The 19,485-nt window shown below is 43.6% G+C and overlaps 1 protein-coding gene across 4 annotated transcripts in view; it reads left to right on the forward strand.

The window, feature by feature from the left end:
- Nucleotides 1-5,185: 5,185 nt before the first annotated feature.
- dlgap4b (discs, large (Drosophila) homolog-associated protein 4b) overlaps nucleotides 5,186-19,485 on the forward strand; it is a 28,049-nt gene continuing 13,749 nt past the window's right edge. The window contains exons 1-6 of one of the 4 annotated variants that reach the window (XM_071894438.2): nucleotides 5,186-6,376; nucleotides 6,600-6,814; nucleotides 8,924-9,025; nucleotides 9,836-9,986; nucleotides 11,559-11,811; nucleotides 12,375-12,527. In XM_071894438.2, coding sequence (XP_071750539.2) covers nucleotides 5,186-6,376; nucleotides 6,600-6,814; nucleotides 8,924-9,025; nucleotides 9,836-9,986; nucleotides 11,559-11,811; nucleotides 12,375-12,527 — 2,065 coding nt within the window. Of the gene's footprint in view, nucleotides 6,401-6,599; nucleotides 6,815-8,923; nucleotides 9,026-9,835; nucleotides 9,994-11,517; nucleotides 11,812-12,374; nucleotides 12,528-19,485 lie in introns of all 4 variants that reach the window. The other 3 variants (XM_071894440.2, XM_071894439.2, XM_071894441.2) reach the window with 3 other exon arrangements.

A 19,485-nucleotide genomic window follows, 5' to 3' on the forward strand; every position in this document is an offset into this window, starting at 1 on the left:
AGCTGTGTTCTGACAAACTGGCCTGTCTGTACAATGTTGCTGAGATGATGCGATGATGTCCTTCGCACAGCCCCTCTCTCATCTAAATCTGGCAGCTCACAGACTTGCCAATCTATAATCTGGCAACCAAGAGGGTCTTGGTCTAGAATCTGGCAATCCAGAGACTACTCATCTAAAAATCTGGCAACCCATAGGCTCGTAGTCTAAAACTTGGCACTGTGGTCCAGAATTTGACAGCCAAAAGACTCCTAAAATCTGGCAACCTGGAAGTCTAGAGTCTAGCAACCTGGATGGTTTAGAATTTGGAAACGTGGATGTTTAGGTCCGTCATGGTGCGTTGATGGGAATTCTCTCATTGCCTGTCTTGGACTGGGGACTCCGCTTGGATTTGGAACCATATTTCACGCCAGAAACACATTGTGGTTCAACAAATATGAACATTGTGTAAATAGTGTGGGAATCAGAATGGACAGAATACTCATTGGACACTTTTTCATGGTCAAGTATTGACAGACAGGAGCTGTAGGTAAATAGAGGGAAGGCTGAAAAAATAGACAGACTGACAGACAGAAAGACAGACAGACTGATCCCCCGCTAATAATGAATCAGACTTTGGGCTCTCATAATGCCAGAAATGGTCCCTTTTAGGGTTCAACCCATATGTGTTTTTAAGGCCAGTACTGATCCCAGTATTTTTGGATTGATACTGTCAATAGCCAATATTTTGTGCTGATATTCAGTATCTTTAGTTTTGACCATTTTCATGCCAAAACCTTAGTCCCCACACTGTAGCACCTCTGACAAATAACCATCAACCTCTTAAACATCTAGTCTGAAATACTGCCCATGATCTGTCACTCATTGATTTATAAGGATCATCACAAAATATTTGAGTGCTTGAAAAGAAATAATATTGCAGGTATGGCTTTGGGAGCTCCAGCTTTTAATCGTTTGTTTTAATCATTGAAGGATTGAGTGGCTGACAAATGATTCAATTACTTCTCACTTGAACAAGCAAACTCTCATAACTTAAGATGGCAACTAAGGAAATTCAAATCACAACAGCAATCAAAGACAGTTATCATAATCGTAATTATCTTGCACACACATATGCCTCACAAGTTCACTCCCATACAGAATGATTCAAATTGCTTGACCACTACTCCCAGCCCCACCATCAGGAGAATACCGGTCTGTGTATACTGTGTATACTGTGTGTGTGTGTGCGTGCGTGCGTGTGTGTGAGAATATGCTCACACCTGAAAAGATCAGTGTCACAATATGGAACTTGGCAGAAACACCTGGTTGCTCTGATTGTATTGAATGTGATCGCCCTCTTCTGGTCACAAGAGTGAACTGCCTCTGACTCTGAGTTAGTGGCGGCTGAGAGAATGAGTAAGGTCATGAATTGGACACTATGCCAAACTCCCCTTTTCCCACTGGAGGAGCAGATGGCAGCTCCCCAGTGCACAAGGCAGGGAGATGCTGCCACCAGAAGCTCCTAGCAGGGTGTAAAAACACACACAAACACAGGCATATTAACATTCATATGTGCATGCATTGGTGAGCACATACTGTACATGTACTGTACACCGGGGTACACCCAGACACAGACAGACATGCACACACACACAGTCTGTCTAGCAGCTAGCTAACGAATGCAGTAGCATGATCTTAATTCTTTTCTTTCTCTCGTCGAGGATCAGAGTGTCTCTTGACCTCTATTCTTTTTCTTTCACAGGCAGACATAATTATAAGTAATGACATCAGTGGTTATATATGATGCATAAATAGTAGCTGCCAGGCTCGATCTTCACACCACTCTGTTTGCCCTGCTTAATGAAAAGTAAATTAACATGGCATTGACTTCCTTGCGCTTCAAGCCGCCGTACTATTGAGAGGGAAACATTTGATTCTGAAAATGCTGCAAGAAATTCTGCATCTGCTGTCTCTGTGGCCTGTTTTGAGTCCAGTAGACACATTGCAGTTACTGTAGTCTGTGTGGTTATGATAAACTATAAGCTTGCTTCCATCAGCTCTAGCATACAATATTGCCCCCATTAATAACGTGACTATCACTGTCATTTTGAGCTGTACTGGTTGACACATTGAGGAGGGTATGCTAAGCTTAGCTGAGTGGCATGTCACGGCGGGATATGAGGCAGTTAGCTAATGTGGCGTAAAAGGATTTAGAGGATTTGACCCTATCAGCAGAGATGGCACTCAGAGAGGCTCTGTTAATGACACTAAATGAGTCTGCGCCTGCAGCATGCTAATAGTGGCGGCATGAAATGTGAGGCTTATAATTTATATGGAGAGATTTTTGCAAATAGCTAATTGTCCATTCCAGAGGTGTGTGAAGTAATGAATAGATATCCGGTAAAGGTTTTGTATATAAATTGTGTGTGTGTGTGTGTGTGCATGTGCGTACTTGTACCACACCTGCAACACAATAAATTTCAAAGGTACCTTCTCTGAAACAGTGAATGCCAATTGATTCACATGGAAATGTGAATTAAGTGTGATCTTGTAAACGATTTGCTTTCTCGCTTCCCATCACTTGCCGTCAGTCTTGCAGTGCACTGCAGCTTGCAATTATCTTGTTTTCTCCAGGTTTTTAGTACTCTAAAGGATTTATAGCAAATGTCCTTCCCATCAACACGTTAATAAATAAATGAGTCTAATTTGTGGACTGTGTTGGCCTTTTCACAACAGCACAGAGCTCAAGAATATTTGTTTCCTCACATGTTTTTGGTCCCGTGTGCTGTTGTTGGAGATAGGACCAGGGTTGTAGCTAGAGCGAGTTGTTGAGATATGGCAGCTATTTCCTATCACTGTCATAGCCTGGAAAAGTGAAATATATATATAAGAAATATCCACCAGAACACACAAGAAATGGTCGGAAGACTAGCCATTTGAGAGACATGAGATTGATTTTCAAATGTTTATTTTTAGTTCTAGTGTCCAACGACTAGCATTGAAGGGCTAATAATAAATGACAGATGCATTCAGGAAACTTTTGCGATGGCTACCACTGAAGACAAGAATGAAAGGGCTCAGAATTGTTCCTCACATAGTAAAGAAAAACTCAAAGCCCTACACAGTTCTGCTCTTTCAAATGACCTGTAATCCCAAGGCAGACCAATAATCCCTAAAAGTACATTCACTGCACCAACTAAGATAAGGAAGCAGCATGTATGTTGTTGAGCGCTGAATCCTTTGGCTTTCAATAGAGAATCAGACTTGCTTCAATGGAAATAAATGGGCTCTACCTAACAGAGCACTGCCTCTATAGCCCAGCAGCAAAGAGACAGAAAATATATTCATACTCACCATACTTTATCTATTCATAAACGAAAGATATGTGCTTCTCAGACATAGAAAAATAGAATCACATCCTTTCATGCAACACTGTGACTGACTCCCTTTTCTCAGGAGGAGTGCAGACTAGGTGGTGATAGGATGCTGAACTGAGATATGATTCCTTGTCTTTTGTTAAGCATGGCTTGAATGGCTGCTCTCTGGCTTTCTTTCACATGCCGATTTTGTAGCCACATCTCCACATGCATATACCTTGTTAATGCATAACTAGCATAACTTGAGAGAAGCTGTGAAAGTTTGTGCCGTCTTCATTTAGCCTTTTTCTTTTATCTGAAAAGGTTGTTTCACATCTAGCAAAAATGTGAAATAAGCTAATGTTAAGCAATGTTGAGCCAAGTGTGGAGTTGCTATTGTTGGCTATCATAATTGGAGGTTCTGAATATGGCTTCCACATTTTTGAAACCCACAAAGAGCCTTTACATGTTAGCCCTCATCCATTATCATCCATCCCTTTCCATAACAAGAAGTACCATCCTTGCCACCTTGCCAGGCAGGGCACTGGCACAGCCTGTCTAGGAGGACAAGGAGGTGTAGCCGCCAACACCCACCGCCCACCACCCGCCGGTCCAATCCTCTTTACTGGTTTCACTATCACAGTCTGCCTGCCATCCTTGGCTCGCCATGTGGAGACAGGACGGGAGATCGGTGGCCAGTGCCAGGGATACCCACTGGAGGTGGGAAGGGGAGAGAGATGGAAAGGGGGAGGAAGAGAGAGAGAGAGAAACAGATGGAAAGATGGGAGGGAGAGAGAGCGCTACCAGCTGAAAGAAAGGGCTCTCCCAGAGATTAGGCTGTTCCGTACCACAGCTAACCTGTGGGACACGCAGAGAGGCAGCAGCAGGTAGAGCTATCAGAGCTGAACAGACACAGAGTAGACGGTTTTATCTTGGGCCTGAGAAAAGGGACTTCTCTCTAGCTTTCAACTGGCTTCCATGCTAACACATCTATATGCTTTTTCCAGTCATAGACCATTTATTGCCCAGAGACAGATTTTTGAATCCTAGCCCCACTGCTAAGAATACTTTAGAGTTTTCTTGAATAAAGCTGCCATATGATGGTACAAAACCTGCAGTTTCCAAGAATTCACTTTCAAATCTGTAATCATAGTTTGTTTGACGAACAAGGCAAATACATTCTCAAAAGCTCTACTGATACTTTTATAGACAAAATGTGTTGATTGAGGCAAATGTATGGGAATGTTTGTGCTATGACAAGCGTTCTTTAAAGGATTAAAGTGAGTGTGTGTAGTTAGAAAAGAGGAGCCATTTGTTTGATGCTTCTACTACTCAGTTAAACATAGCTCCACATAACTGTGTCTGTAGTTGCAGATGACTGCCAGCGATTGTTCTTTTTCCCATAAAGCATGCCCTGACCCACTAGCTACAGCGCATCATTGTTCCACATGCTGTTGTTGTTCCATCCATTTCCAGCATTGCAACACAGATGTTCACTGTGGGAGGCAGTGGAAAGCTGGCTTATTCACCTCACAATATTTCTTTCACAGCCCTACAGCTAGCCTGTTTGTAGTCTGGTTCTGTGCATAAGTGGGTGTGTTTGAGTGGCCGAACTGATAGGCATTGTTGAGTCTTTTCTCTCTGTGTGTGTGTGTGCGTGTGTATGTGTGTGCGTGCGTGCGTGTGTGATGCACAGTACTTTTGTACATAGTCTAAACCCCTTGTTTTCTTTCTCCCTTCTCTTTCTCGTTCTGTGTTTGTTCCTCTGTCCTAGGAATCACCCTCGAGGTCGTCGTTCATCTCTCCCTGGCCTGGGGGTCTTCTAGAGGTCTGGGCCCCTCCTCACCACCATGAAAGGGTTAGGGACGAACCGTAACAGACACCTGTCTGACTCCTGCGACCCCTCCTCAGTCCCTCCGGAGGCCCTCTACCCTCAAAAGACCAGCACCCTGCCACGTAGTCCCTACCTGCTGAGCCCCACAATGGACCACTATGGCACCATGGACCCCCACCACTACCCTTCAGCCAACCCCGGTTCCCTCCCACCAGACTGCATGCTGCCCCTCAACAACCAGCTGTCCAACAGCAGCACCTTCCCCAGGATCCATTACAACTCCTACGACCAGTCTGACTTCTCCCCGCCTGGGGACAGCATTGGGGGGATAACTACAGGGACCATGGGCACATCCATGTCCATGGGCATGGGGATGGGCATAGGCATGGCAGGGATGAGTGGACGGACACCCATGATTACAAGTGGCTCAGCAACTATATCGCATCACGCGACCAAGAACCAGGTACCACCCAATCTGCTGGAGCAGTTTGATAAGCAGCTGCCTGGCGGCCGAGATGGCTTCAGCACGTTGCAGTTCCACAGAACGTCTGCGGTAGCTGCCACCAAGCAGCGCACAGACAGCCCGGGTCGCATCCGTTACATGCTACACTCAGTCCAGAAGCTCTTCGCGAAGTCCCAGTCACTGGAGAGCCACAACATGAAAGGAAACATCAACGGACGCTCTGCTGGCAGCGGCGGAGGCTCGTCCGGCACCGAAGATGGAGGGAAGCAGAATCGCAGATCCAAGAGTAAAGATCGGGGTACTAAATCAGAGGGGACTGCCAAACGACGGCCACGCTCCAACATGTCGGGCTACTGGAGCTCGGACGATTTGGACAGCAGCGATTTGAGCAGCTACCGTAACCCCATGGCCATGATGACTCTGGGCCGTCCCACCACCCACGACAGCCAGGGAGGTCAGAGCAGATACATCCACAGCGGCTACAACACCATCAGCTCCTCCAAAAGCAACAACGACATGAAGTATCAGGCGCTTCCTGGGCCGGGCGGTGGCGGAGGAGGAGGAGGAGCAAGTATGTTGATCAATGATAGTGACTTTATGAAAGGGAGCTCCTGGTCCACGTTGACCATGGGCCAGCCGAGGCAGGTGATCCAGAAGGGCTCAGCTACTCTGGACAGGTCCATGCTCAAGTCCAAATCCTGCCAACAGGAGCTAACCTGCAACTACCTGCAGGTTGGGCGAAGGGTGAGTAGACCTGAAGTGAATGTAGTGTTTGAGATAAGCTGCACTGAATGAATTTAGAGAGCATAGGAGAATGATATTGATCTCTAAAATAAAAGCCCATACCTTGTATATTTTAATGAAAAATCAAAGCATTCTCATGAACAGCAGCAATACAGTGATACAGGGATGACACAGTTTGTAAGAAAACCAAAGACTAATTTTAGCGGATTGATGTTGCCTGTAGGGTGATTGGAGTAGCACATTAGGCCGCAGCGGGGGTGCCAATGAAATCCCGTGTCGGCGGATGCGCAGCGGCAGCTATGTGAAGGCCATGGGCGACATTGAGGACAGCGACGACTCGGAGGGAAGCCCCAAACCCTCGCCAAAAACCGCCGCTCGTCGCCAGAGCTACCTCAGGGCTACGCAGCAGTCTCTGAGCGACCAGCTACCCCCACGCAAGTAAGACAACAGACTGAGACACAGAGCTGTATGTTATTATGCAGTACACATTAGTATTTAATAAAAGGGAAAGTACCTTTATGTTAAAATGTATGGGTATGCAAAGTGCTGTTTTCAGAGATACCCACGTACTCACACCTAAGCTCATGGCATGCACATATGCAGTCTCCTACATACTAAAGAGAGGAACACACAAATGCATACAACACACATACACACATGCACGCACACACGCACACACACACACACACACACAGAGTCAACCAAGCTGCGCTTATTCGCGCATAGAATTAAGTGGCGTCAGATTCCCTGCCGTCCTCCACATGCCGGAGCCTTACTGTCATCTCCTCAGCCGTGATTTACCGATGGTCCTGCAAGGCAGCATTCTGGCTAAGAAGATGCAGACAGCGTTAGTATAGTTTACACAACATGACACTTTCTTCCGTTTGCACTCAACCAGTAAATCACCACAAAGCAGCCTCATCTTCTCTGACCGACTGAGCTTGTGCCTCACTGTCTTTAAATTACATGCTTTCCGAAGCAGACAATATTGCACTATGTGCGGTGCAGGCACAGTGGGACTTTGTTGACTTGACTAGGCTTTTTAAGAAAATGACAGAGATTGAAAGCATTGAAGCATTCTTTCATTTGTTTCCGAGCCAATGTTAAACAAATTTAACCAAGACAACATTACCATCTTTGGTAATGTCTGCCCAGATTTCAGGACTAAAAATCTCTCACAACGTCCTTAAGTGGCAACGGATTTTGGTAACTGTTACATCTGGTGCTGCCTGGGATAAAACTAGTCTCTATGTGTAAAGACTATATGCAGTGATTTGCTCCTTACAATAAGGTATTTTAAGCTAAACAATTCTTTTGCTGTAGATTTCCATGCTTTGATATTGTGCTGAACAATGTAAAAAGAAGGGACTATATTTTGGATATTTTGGATTTTAACATACGGTAAAAAACTTCACTTTCAGTGTTCACACTCTGATGGGCTCTTATGTCAGATTTTGCCAATGAACAAAGCATTCAGATATACGCATACTGTATTCAGCAATACACTCCTCACAAATTAAACACTATGCTTTACATATACTGTATAGCAACACACATACATGTCATAATTTAAATTTGAACTTTGTTGATGTAGTTCTTTCCATTTGACTTGTTCACTGAAATTTCTGTAAACATGTAAATAATAGTCATCAGCTCAAAACCCACACAATGTTCACTGAATATGAGTCTCGGATAATATTAACAAATAACTTGATTTCAATTCAGTGTCAATAATGTGCCAATTTTAAAACAATTAAAACAGATTAATTGTGACAACCAACCCCATGCTTCATGGCTACCAACTCTGTCATGAACCATCAATCAACAGAACAGCCAATAATGTGTTTGTTTGTGTGACTTGTAACCTAGACTGTACTTCAGCTCTTTGCAAATTTGTTAATTATATTACAGAGAAAAAAATAAAGTGCAATATAATCTGAAATTTAGGAAAACAAAGGATAAATTGATAGTTTGTGCCCTAACATGCATTAGCAATTTGCTAGGATTAAAATACGGCCAATTATAAACCGCAGCAAGAGCAAAACCTAGTGAAGGGATCAGTTACAGAAAGTGATGATCCCTGTATAAAGCAATAAACATGCTTCCTGCGTAGATCACAAAGCTCGCTGTTGTTTCTCTTGTTGTACTTTTGCTCCTCAACTTGTCAGGTTACAATCTCAAAATGACACATTGCTAGTGCCCCAGTATGTGCAGCCAATGTAACAGTGGGCATGTTTCTGGTTGGATCACAATCACAGTCTGATAAGTATTATGTGAAAAGACAACTCTAGTTAACCGACACAAGAGGGCAGCAGCTTGAGGCTCACACACAGGCCTACCTGACACACATTTCTACATATCAGGAGGAGGAGTACACACACTCCTCAGCACATCTCAAAAATAATAAAACAGAATTGCCTTTAAGATCTATGTTTAGAAATGTAAGGATTTATACTCCCCTTAAAGCGTGCTTGAATGACTAACCCTACTCCAACTGCCAATCCCTGACCATCCGACCCCGCGCTCCACCCTGATTGACATGAACAGCAGAACCCTGGATTACGCCATGTTGCAGGGGGAGCTGGATGCCCTGTGGTCTCCACTCCACAGTGTGTCCTCTCTGCACCAGCTGGGCAGGTCAATGAGCAGGTCAGTGATAGGCCTGTCAGCCGCTTCTTGGGGGTGCGGTGCAAATGCTTATTCCTGATTGGATGACCTCCGATCAATCACCTTGCACTAGCCCCCATTAGAAGTTTGTAAAGTCAGCGGCAAACTCGAAATGCCAACTTCATGCCCGTCCCAACTGCCAGCTTCCCTCAAGCTTCTAGATACCATCTGCCCTGGTGCTTTTAGGTAAAATGTAGCCCTATGCTCAGTTTGCCGCTATTCATGCGGGCGGGGGAGGGGGTTGGGGCATATGTGTCCAAAGACCATCGCATGGCAGTTTACTGTCATGTTACTATCACTGTGTGCCAACAAAGACCAAGTAAAACAGACTAATCATTTCATTCGAGCTGGTATTTGATGATAATCCTAATGTTCTTTGACTTTGGCACCATGATGGCACAGTTAGCTGTGTATATGCGTGGCCTGACATCATTGGCTTTGCATGCTCAGATGCTATAATGATTGATGCTAAAATTAGATGATTTTTGAATGGAGTCTAGATTTGGATTCATGACGACTGTTAAATGAAAGTGGTAATGACTTGAATAACAACCTAATCCTCCTGTTTTTCTCTCTCCTGATTCCTCTCTTTGCTGGCCATTTCATTTCTCCCCTGATCCATGTTTTTCCTTCTACTTCCCTGTCTTCCTATTTTAACATCGCCTCTTTTGGCATCTTTCCCTTGAACATTTCCTCACACACTCCTGCCTTCAATTTTCTTCTTCACATTTCCTATCCTCACATATCCCCTTTTTCTTTTCTCTTGTCCTCTCATTCTCCTCCCTTTTCCAGCTGTCTTCCATCTCTCAGAGAGCTCTCCAATAACCGCAGCCTGGACAACCTAGACTGCATTGGAGATTCAGGCTCATCTTTCCCACGCTGGGATGACGATGACTTCAGCCAGGCCTGCAGCACCTTGGGCAGGAGCAGCTGTATTGGACAGGTCAGAGGTTGGAGAGATGGATTGTGTGAAATGTGGTCTTTTATACGCTGACGGAGCCCAAACTATTGCATGCCTGACAGCCCTCTCTCTTTCTCCCTCTCTCTCTGTTTGTGTATTTCTTTCTCTCATTAGCCTAGTAGATTTTCTTCTAATGTGTTAAGAGTACATTTGTACTTCCTATAAATTTACATCACTTAGCTCCTAGCAAACTTTCCACTTCCAAATCACCAGTCATTTTCAAAGACACTGCCTTCTGCCTTGAGCTACTAACACTCATTCCCCTAGTAAAATTAGCATTTTCACAGATAACAGCTTGAATGACATTAATAAAATGAGCTTACATTGAACAAAGAATCCCCATTTCCCAACTGTATCTCATATTAATGTTCTGAGCCTAAAAGTTGAATGAGTGACAATGGTGGTTTCAGGTCGAATTCATCCACTTACATAAGAGCTATTAGCCTTCCAATGACAAGGTCACTGAAATGATGAACAACTATGCTGAATTGGCTCTGATCTATTTCAATGGGCTTGTCAAATGAGGCATTACAAGCTATTACTACGAGATTTGGACCCAATCTTTGACAGGTCACTGCATTATAAGAAATTCAGAGTGAGCTGATGCGTGAATTTATTGCATTTATTTTGCATGCACAGCGCAATACCAAGCAAATCCAACATGGACTATAATTTGGACTTGTTGTGCCTCAACTTGTGTCATTTTCAACTAAACAAAATTAATTTAGTATGGGACATTGTTAACATTTTTTAACTAAAAATCACCTCTATTCAAAACTTGACCAAAAACGTGGACTGTGGCTGTAACTAGACTCTCTCCCCCGTCCTCTTCCATGCTCTCTCCCTCTTCCACTCCCCTCCTCGCTTCCTTCCTCCTGTCACCACTGAGTGCTTCATCAAAACACCTTTGCTACAAACACAATTTTTGGCTCCCAGTCAGGTTGTTGCTGTCAGTCAATGGAATATGAAAACCCATCATCTGCAAGGCTGCTTCTTAGTCTTCAAAAGCTGTGCCACTTTTTTTTCCCCCCTCTGCATTCATGAATTTTAAGCAAGTCTCAGAAATGGTTGACTCTTTTTTTATAACCATGCAATTTATGTATACATCTTACGAAAAACTTTTCAATGTGATTTCTATTTTTTGGTGCTTCCTTTGTTTTCTGTAACTTGACAAGTTGTGTATAGCAGGCAGTGTAACAAATGTCAAAAATTGATAATGCATGTAACGAGTGAAATGATACCCCATCTAAACAGTGAGTCTGAAGAGGCCAATACATAGAGCTCTGCACTGCTTTGCACTAATTGTAGTTTCCCATGCAATATAACTTTTGACCCTTTTGGTGCCATTTTATTGCATCCTACCAAATGTGCCTCACAGGTATGGATTGCCCTTTACAGACACAGTCAGCTGGGCAGTTAGTGGTTAGTGCTGGAGTGCTGTTGGGATCAGCCACTGCAGTCCCATACATGCAGCACTGTTCTCCTTACTGTGACACTATTGTCATCACGTCAGATTGTGCCCTCTGTACCAACCTGCCTCTTTCCTCCATCCAGCTACGGGACCTGGAAATGAGCCATCGCTATGAGGACCGCAGCTCCGAGTCCACATACAGAGATTCCCGCTCCCATTCTCAGGACAACCCGGAGCCTCCAGACTTGCCCATGCCAACATGCTTCCGATCCCGTAGCCATAGCTACCTGAGAGCCATCCAAGCCGGCTGTTCCCAAGACGACGACACGGCGTCCATGGACTCAGGGTCGCCACCTCCGACTGCCACCACTGTTCGCACCTACAGCACCAGCACTGGTGAGTCGCTGGCCACAAGCAGAGCTGAGCTAAAAACCAGATTTCAAATTACTTAATTAATTACTTAACCTGACAACCCAAATCAAATGGGCAAATAACAATTAACAATTAATAACAAATAACACATAAATAACAATAACAAGTGAGACAATCTGATTGTTTTCTGTCATATTCATAAAATACGCTAGATATACATTGAGGTTTTGATTACTGTAGAATAAACAACAATCTTCACAATAATTCTTTGAATTCATAATAGTAAAAAAACAAAAAGAAAAATGACATGTATAACTGCAGAATTAAGTTCATTATCACAGCGGGAGTTCTAGCTAATATGTACTATAAATACAAGACATGATACATTAAACCTTGGTAATGATTGTCAAGTTGTCGCCCCTACGTTAGAGTCACTACCACACGTGGGCCAAAATATGTTTTTGTTTATTTTATCATAACATCACATTGAGTGCTCCCCTTAGACTTCAGTCCTGGGTCGGACACAAGTCCTCCAGATGCACACACCATCATTTTGGCTCAAATGCAGCCTCTCTTGCCCATGCTAGACGACCTTTCTGCCCCATGGAAGATATGGAAAGAACAGTTCGGCTCTTACCTGATAGCCACTGGCTTGGACAAAGCCCCGAAGGAGAAACAGCTTGCAATTTGTCTTCGGCGTTTGGAGACAGACAGACCACGCATCTTTCCCACACTCCCAGGTAACAATTTGAAACCCACAATGACCCAGCTCCTCTCCCCTCCAAAAACCAACCTTAACCAAGTCGCCACTGCAAAACATTTGATATGACATTTCCCTGGAACTTGGGAGTTTTTTGCATAGGTTAACAATGTCTCATAGGTTCTCTGAGAGGATGACAGGATACTGAGGGGGTGTATTTATGTTTAGCTCAATGCTCACCTTGGGAATTGCATAGGAGAAATTCTACCTGAACCCCATGAAGTGAGATAAGTAGGTTAGCTTTTCTGTTTCAGCCGGAGATGTTATTTCGTACTGATAATTGCCGAAAAGCCCACAAATTTGTGGATGTGTCAGTTGGATAGATCCTGGTTTGCCTTTTTCATACTTCACATCCTGGAACACAAGTGCTTTTTCACACAATTATATTATATATAGAAACCGTGTCACTTGGACATTGAGACTTCACTGACTCACTCTCACACACTCACACCACCCACCAACCCATATTCTCTCTTTCTCTCTCTTTCTCTCTCTTTTTCTCACACACAGACACACATGCACAAACACACAATTGAATTGGAGCCTGGATCTCTAGTTCTCAACCCCCCCCCCCCCCCCCCCCCCCCCCCAAACACACACACACACACTCGCTAAAGCACCCACCGACCCATATACTCTCCCTCTCCCTCTCTCTCTCTCTCTTTCTCTCTCCCTCCCTCTCTCTCTCTCTCTCTCTCTCTCTCTTTCTCTCTCCCTCCCTCTCTCTCTCTCTCTCTCTCTCCCTCCCTCTCTCTCTCTCTCTCTCTCTCTCTCTGTCTCTCTCTCTCTCTCTCTCTCTCTCTCTCTCTCTCTCACACACACACACACAAACACACATGCACCAACACACAATTGAATTGGAGCCTGGATCTCAAGTTTAGGGTGCAGCTGCTCGTGTTGATACCGCAGAGCGTCCACATCGCGGCGCTCTTCACCCGAGAGCCTTCAAATCAGACCAGAGACAATATGCTGCCTTCATGTGCTGTCGGAAATATTGCAATTGCAAGTTGAGTGTACATGTACGTTCCAACAAAGTGGTAAATATTACTGGGAGGGTGTCAATTTACTGCCCCTGTGTTCCAATCAAACAGGCGATACCTGCACAGGACCCATATTTAGTGTGATTCTGATTGGTGCAAATTTCGAATACTTTGTCAAAAAAAAACTAAATTAATCTCGCTTACACATAGTTACAAACTCTGCTTTATTCTGTCAGCATTTTGGTTCGCCGACCTTTTTCAAGACATTGACAGATTAGGCCTACTGCCAAGTGACCTGCAAAGTGGGCGTTCCCGAAGTGTACATGATGTGGTAACTTTGGAGGAAATGAGATCTACCTGATACCCAATTGAGATCTACGGAAGCTGATGAGAGCTAAAAACCTTCATCCTTGATCCACTCTGCCAAAAGTCTTTGTCGCCATGGCAGCCAGTATTCTGTCCTGTTTTCTCTCCGAACTGTTTCTTCTATTCAGCTCTTTGCTATTAATAATGGTATATACTTTTGTGTTGCAATAACTTTAAGTGTGTTATGTGTTTAGGTGTGTTGTGGTACAGTTTTAAATACATTTTACCCTAATTTTCCTTTATTTTCTTTTTGTTTTGTTTGATGTCAAAGTCAATGGCAAATTCTGTCCACTAACAATAATGACATTTAAAGAAACACAGAAGCTATGATTATTGTCATATCAACAGCATGGAGACAAGTGTGCAAGACACAGGTATAACATTCGCTAGGCAGCTAGTTTGCAGTTATCAGTGCAAAGGAAGTGTGGTTCACCCTGACCACTCACCTTGTCTGTGGGGGAAAGCAAATCACCAGAGAAGCTTTTATTGTGCCTGAAAGTTTAGAAGACAGCAAGATCATGGACACTTTGCAGGGGATTTGTCAAATTGTTTTCAGTGCACAGTGAAGTGACCTGGGCATCAGGTCACTGAACACAGCCTATGATGCTCCAGCTGAGATGTGAGCAAAGGAGCAGAGAGCATGGACATGTCAGCCCACTGTATGTTGTTATTATATGGAATTGTTTGGCATTTTATGTAAACAATCAGTATTGCTGCATGTTTTTATTTTCACTCTATGTTCAAATGTAGTTATCATGCATTTTTGTTTTGAATAAATAATATAACCTCCATATTACATGTCTGATGCACATTTTTCTCCAGCACAAAGTAGCATCGTGTTGTTTTCTAAAATAAAACAACAGCCCCCCCAAAAAATATTCTTGTTACAGGGTCTATTTTGTTATTATTTCCGACCAAAGGCACCTGAATGTGCGACAAGTCATATTTACGACCTCCGAACTGTGAAGTAAGCTTTTCCGAGGCGCACTTGAAGGCAGCAGCAGATTTCCCGCCACGCCTCCCTCGGGTGGAGAGAGACTGCTCCTCGTCAAAACAAAAGGCAACCAAAACCCGGCTGTTGTTATCCCGGACCCCGGCTTGACAGAGGCAGTGGACACAGACTCCCGTTACAGCTGCCTTACAAATCTCCCAGCCTTGCGTCGAGTCAACACGCCGCTGTGCGCTGCTTTTCTCTGCGCTTGACTGGAGGGTGAGTGTTTTGACTGTAAATGTTGGAAACAGCGTACGGTTTTGTTGTGCTTATGGTGCTGAGCTTGGCTTCAGCTGTAACTAGTAGCATGCTATAATATACTACAGTCTTCGGTCTGGTGTGAGGTGACTGGACGCTCTTTACCTGTCGAAACTTCTGTCTGATCTGGTTGCACTTAGTTTGCCCTCCTCATCACTTCATTCATTCTTTGCGCATCTAACTTACTTAAAAGCCAGTGTTACAGGCATTGTTTTGCATCACTAATGCCGTGCCCTGGATGAATATCGTTATAAGCTAATATAATAATATAATATAAGCTATGTATAATATAAGTTATATTATATAGGCATTCTGTCTTTCACGCTGTCTTTCACTTTCTTTCATTTAAAAAATGACCCTTCACTTCAGCCGTTCATATCTAGGTTATCATAAACAAAGAGGAGATGACTCACACCACTGAACTAACACTTGTATTGCTCATTTTCTCCAGGCCTACTACTGTAAATATGGAGAATATGGTTATTTCGTCTGAAATGTTCATGTTAGTCACCATATGGTGAATGAATATAGTGACGTGTACACAAATTTAAAATATTGTCCACACATAGCTGGGCCTTACAAAACAAATAAAAGGAATGAATCTGTTTTGTTGTAGTGTACCTAACAAGTTGAGGCAGCTGTTCCATCCAGCATCATCCAGCTCTTACCTCTGAGTCCTGAGATAAATGTCTGAGTGCCTGCTGAGTTGCTATCTTCTCTCCTCAGTTGCCTCTGTTGCCTTTTATGGTCTCCATGCCTCCAGTGGGGCTGTTTAATGCACTCTTGACTATATTAATTATTGAGTATCCCCTACCATGTACTCAGTAGAGTGCTGTGTTGCTGAAATCAGGAGCACATGTTCCCACCATGTGCGCTGCCATGGTTGCTGTGATGCTCCACTATGGGAGTCAGGGTAAGTGGGGTCCTGTGTAAGCGTGTGATGGGAGAAAGAGTCAGTGAGGACAAGTTATACTTAGTTGTCTGGATGGGCCCATGGGTGCCTACAATAAAATGCATTCACATGTCCTTTTAAAGCTTCTTCTTAGGTTGTTGAGATGGAAAATTGGCAGATTTGCAGGGATCGTTTGATGGCCGCCCCACTTTTGTCCCACACAGTGGCCTTTGTATAGCAACATCAACTATATCCCATTTTGAGCACAGATTTAATTAGTAGACTTTACAGTTTGTAGCTTTGCTGTCGTTGAAAACATTTCATGAGATAATTCAATAGGATAATGGTTTTGGTGGCAGGAGAGTGGTGATGGAGGCTCAGGCCGGGCTGTCTGTGTCTCATGGCTGTTATTGGATTAAACAAAACAGAGGGGTCAGCTGGCAGGCAGCAGGCCACTTGGCAAGTGATGCACAACAGTTTGAGAGTTAATGGAGCATTCATTTCCATCTTTTTCCTTTCATTGTTCTAGCTTCTTGTCCAGCTCTAGCTGACCACCGCAGAGGACCACTTCAACCAGTCCGCTTTATATTTTTATGGTTACTGTTGAAGTAGTTCAACAGCCTCGATAAGACCAGAATAAGCAGGGCCAAACTACATCTTGACACAACTCTAATGCAACCCTCTGAGTTCTTGAGACTCTTTCACCACACTGGTACATATGGTGTAGTGCACACACCGACCATTACACTCATCCTCAGTCCTTTCCTCCTCGATGGATGAAATAAGCGAGACGTGGTGACAGGCAAATTGGGTCAGGGCTCAACAGTGAAATGACGCATTCTGTAATTTGCACAATGAAAGGATGAACCCATTTCAACTACTAAACAAAACTTAACATTTGAAACCCCTGTAACCTCTGTTGGCCAAGTCCACTAGCTGCATTGGGCTAACCTGATGCCATGCTGAAGAGCTTTTTTGATATATAATTTGTGTGATACGTATTTGGATTGGGCTTTGGTAAGTATAATATTTGTTGCATGTCAACATCCCCCCCCCCCCCCTCTCTCTCTCTGTCTCTCATCTTTTCTGTCTCTCTCCACTGTAAACGGACTAATATAGCAGTAATGCCTAAAATATACATTCTAAAAGTGGGCAAAATAAATAGTTTGTTACTTTTTTTCTTTACCTAATTTGGGTTTTTTTAGGCCCTAAAATGATGTGCTCCTACCAACGGTGATGTCAGTTGTGGTTAGTTAATTATCTCTCCAGAACCTTCCCATGGCTAACTGCAGAACGCTATTAGCAGGGAGCAGACTACCGTCTCGGTTCTAGCTCATTAGAGTTGACCAGAGTTTCCTATCTCCGTGATTTTAAAAAAAAAAAAATTATTATTTTTTTAGCTTTTCTATCACACTAAGTTAGACCATAGTCCGCATGTAGCCAATATATCATCTGCATATCATCATCAATACTAGCAACAAAGCAGCAGTAAGGGAGTAATTCCCCGTCCTGAGCACGCTGTGTGACACTAATATTTGGGCGTTAGCTGCAGGATCAGCTGCACAGATGTGGCTCTGTTTCATATGGCATCATCATGTCCCATTAAATACTGAGTTTCATGTGTGCATTCAATCTTACCAGCATATTCAACACATACTGTATATCTTCAGTCCACCATATCCAAAATAGTGGGCAAGCTGCTACACTACGCTGATGCACTTTTGATTTCTGCATATTTTTTTTTATACTTTGATCACCAACCTCATTCAAGTTCTACGCACCTTTGGAGTTTGACTTTGTTTTACCCAGATATAAACTACAAACAGACTGGTTTGTTAATGGTAGTTGGCATGGAACAATGGCACAGTCCTTATGGTCTTTGCTACATGCAGTGTTGATGTTGTAAATAGAGGGGGTTAGGGAGTTTGCATGGTCCGACTGCCACAGAGTGGAATGAACCCCTCAGCAGTAACCATGCTCAGGCTACATAAAGTCCAAATTCCTTATATTGTGTGGAGAGATTAGTGTCTTAGTTGGGTAATGGGAAAAGCTGGCAGGTCCAAAATGGTGGAGAAGTGGGTTTGGGTTGTGGCTTTTTTCTCCCCTTTGTCCTCAACTAACTAATCCTATTTTATAAAGTGGCGCCTTGCCATGCATTTGCATAGGCTTTAGCTGTGTTTGTTTGTTCTGGTCGAGGCACTTGAAAATAATGGTTTGGGACCAAAATCTCTATTGTCAGTGTCCATTTGAATGCCATTGGTCAAACTTGTGGCCCACTCATACAGTAGAATGAACAACTTAACTAACTTCATGTTACATTTTTGCCATCATAATGAATAATAAATGTCTCATCCATTTGAATGGAAACATATTGCTGGATGTAATGATGTGCCAGCACCACCTTTCCATATTACTTTCCATACACTATCATTTCCATATTGACCTGTGACCCACATTGACTGCGACCTAAACAGGAAGAAAAAGAGCAACACATTTACAAGCTAATTTGCCTCCAAACGTCTATGTCACTGCAGCAACAACCGTCATTCTTTCCCACTCCACCCCTGATTACTAACGAAAACACAGACGTTCCCATCCTCACTAAAGGTCCTAGCTGTGCAACTTCGCATGCTGTTTATCCTCTTGACCCATATATTTTTCATAATGACCGTGTAAATCACTGGTAAGCTGACATTCACCAACCACCCGGAGGCTTCGAGTAGGTGCTAAATCTGCACCTTGTTACCAGTGACAGCGGCAGCCACTGGGGAGAAAAACAAGGCCACCACGCATTCCCACACACTTTGGCTGAGCTTTGTAAGGCTGTGTCACCCACCCTCATGTAATAACTACTGGGTTGCTGTGTAATTGTCTCTTTTTGTATTTTCCTCCCTGCTACACTTTTGCTCCAGTGGCTCATTGAAAACCGACCGGCTGACCTAGAGGAAGAAATTGAGAATGATTGCAATAGAGGGATAGAAAGCAGAAAGAAAAGAGAAAGCTAGAGCTGCAGGGAAAACGGGGCAAGGAAATTGAAAGATGTACAAAATATTCCTCTCGGCACAGTTTGACTTGCTCTGCTGATGCATCTTTATATCTTATATATAAACTTGTGGGACATTTATTTGCTTTTACTAAGTCATGAAGAACTTCAATTTGTGCCCCGGTGAGAGGGTGAGCAGTCATGTAGTTGCCAGCAACTGTTTTTAACTGTTAAAGCGTCTAACAGCTAATTGTTTCCCTGCCTTGAACATCGCATTGTGAACTGGGCCTTGCAGTGGACAACAGCCCCGCTGTCCAGATGGCATGAAAACAGCAGTGCCCAGCGCCCACTCAAGATTCCACTTAGAGCATTTTGACACAAAGCGCCTGGTTGTTGCTGTTGTTAAATTCCCTTCTGGACAAGCAAGAACAACTAGTCATTTCTGTTGAATAGGATTGGAGGGGTTTA

The sequence above is a fragment of the Centroberyx gerrardi genome, chromosome 5 (assembly GCF_048128805.1).
Source record: "Centroberyx gerrardi isolate f3 chromosome 5, fCenGer3.hap1.cur.20231027, whole genome shotgun sequence".
NCBI classification, from domain to species: domain Eukaryota; kingdom Metazoa; phylum Chordata; class Actinopteri; order Beryciformes; family Berycidae; genus Centroberyx; species Centroberyx gerrardi.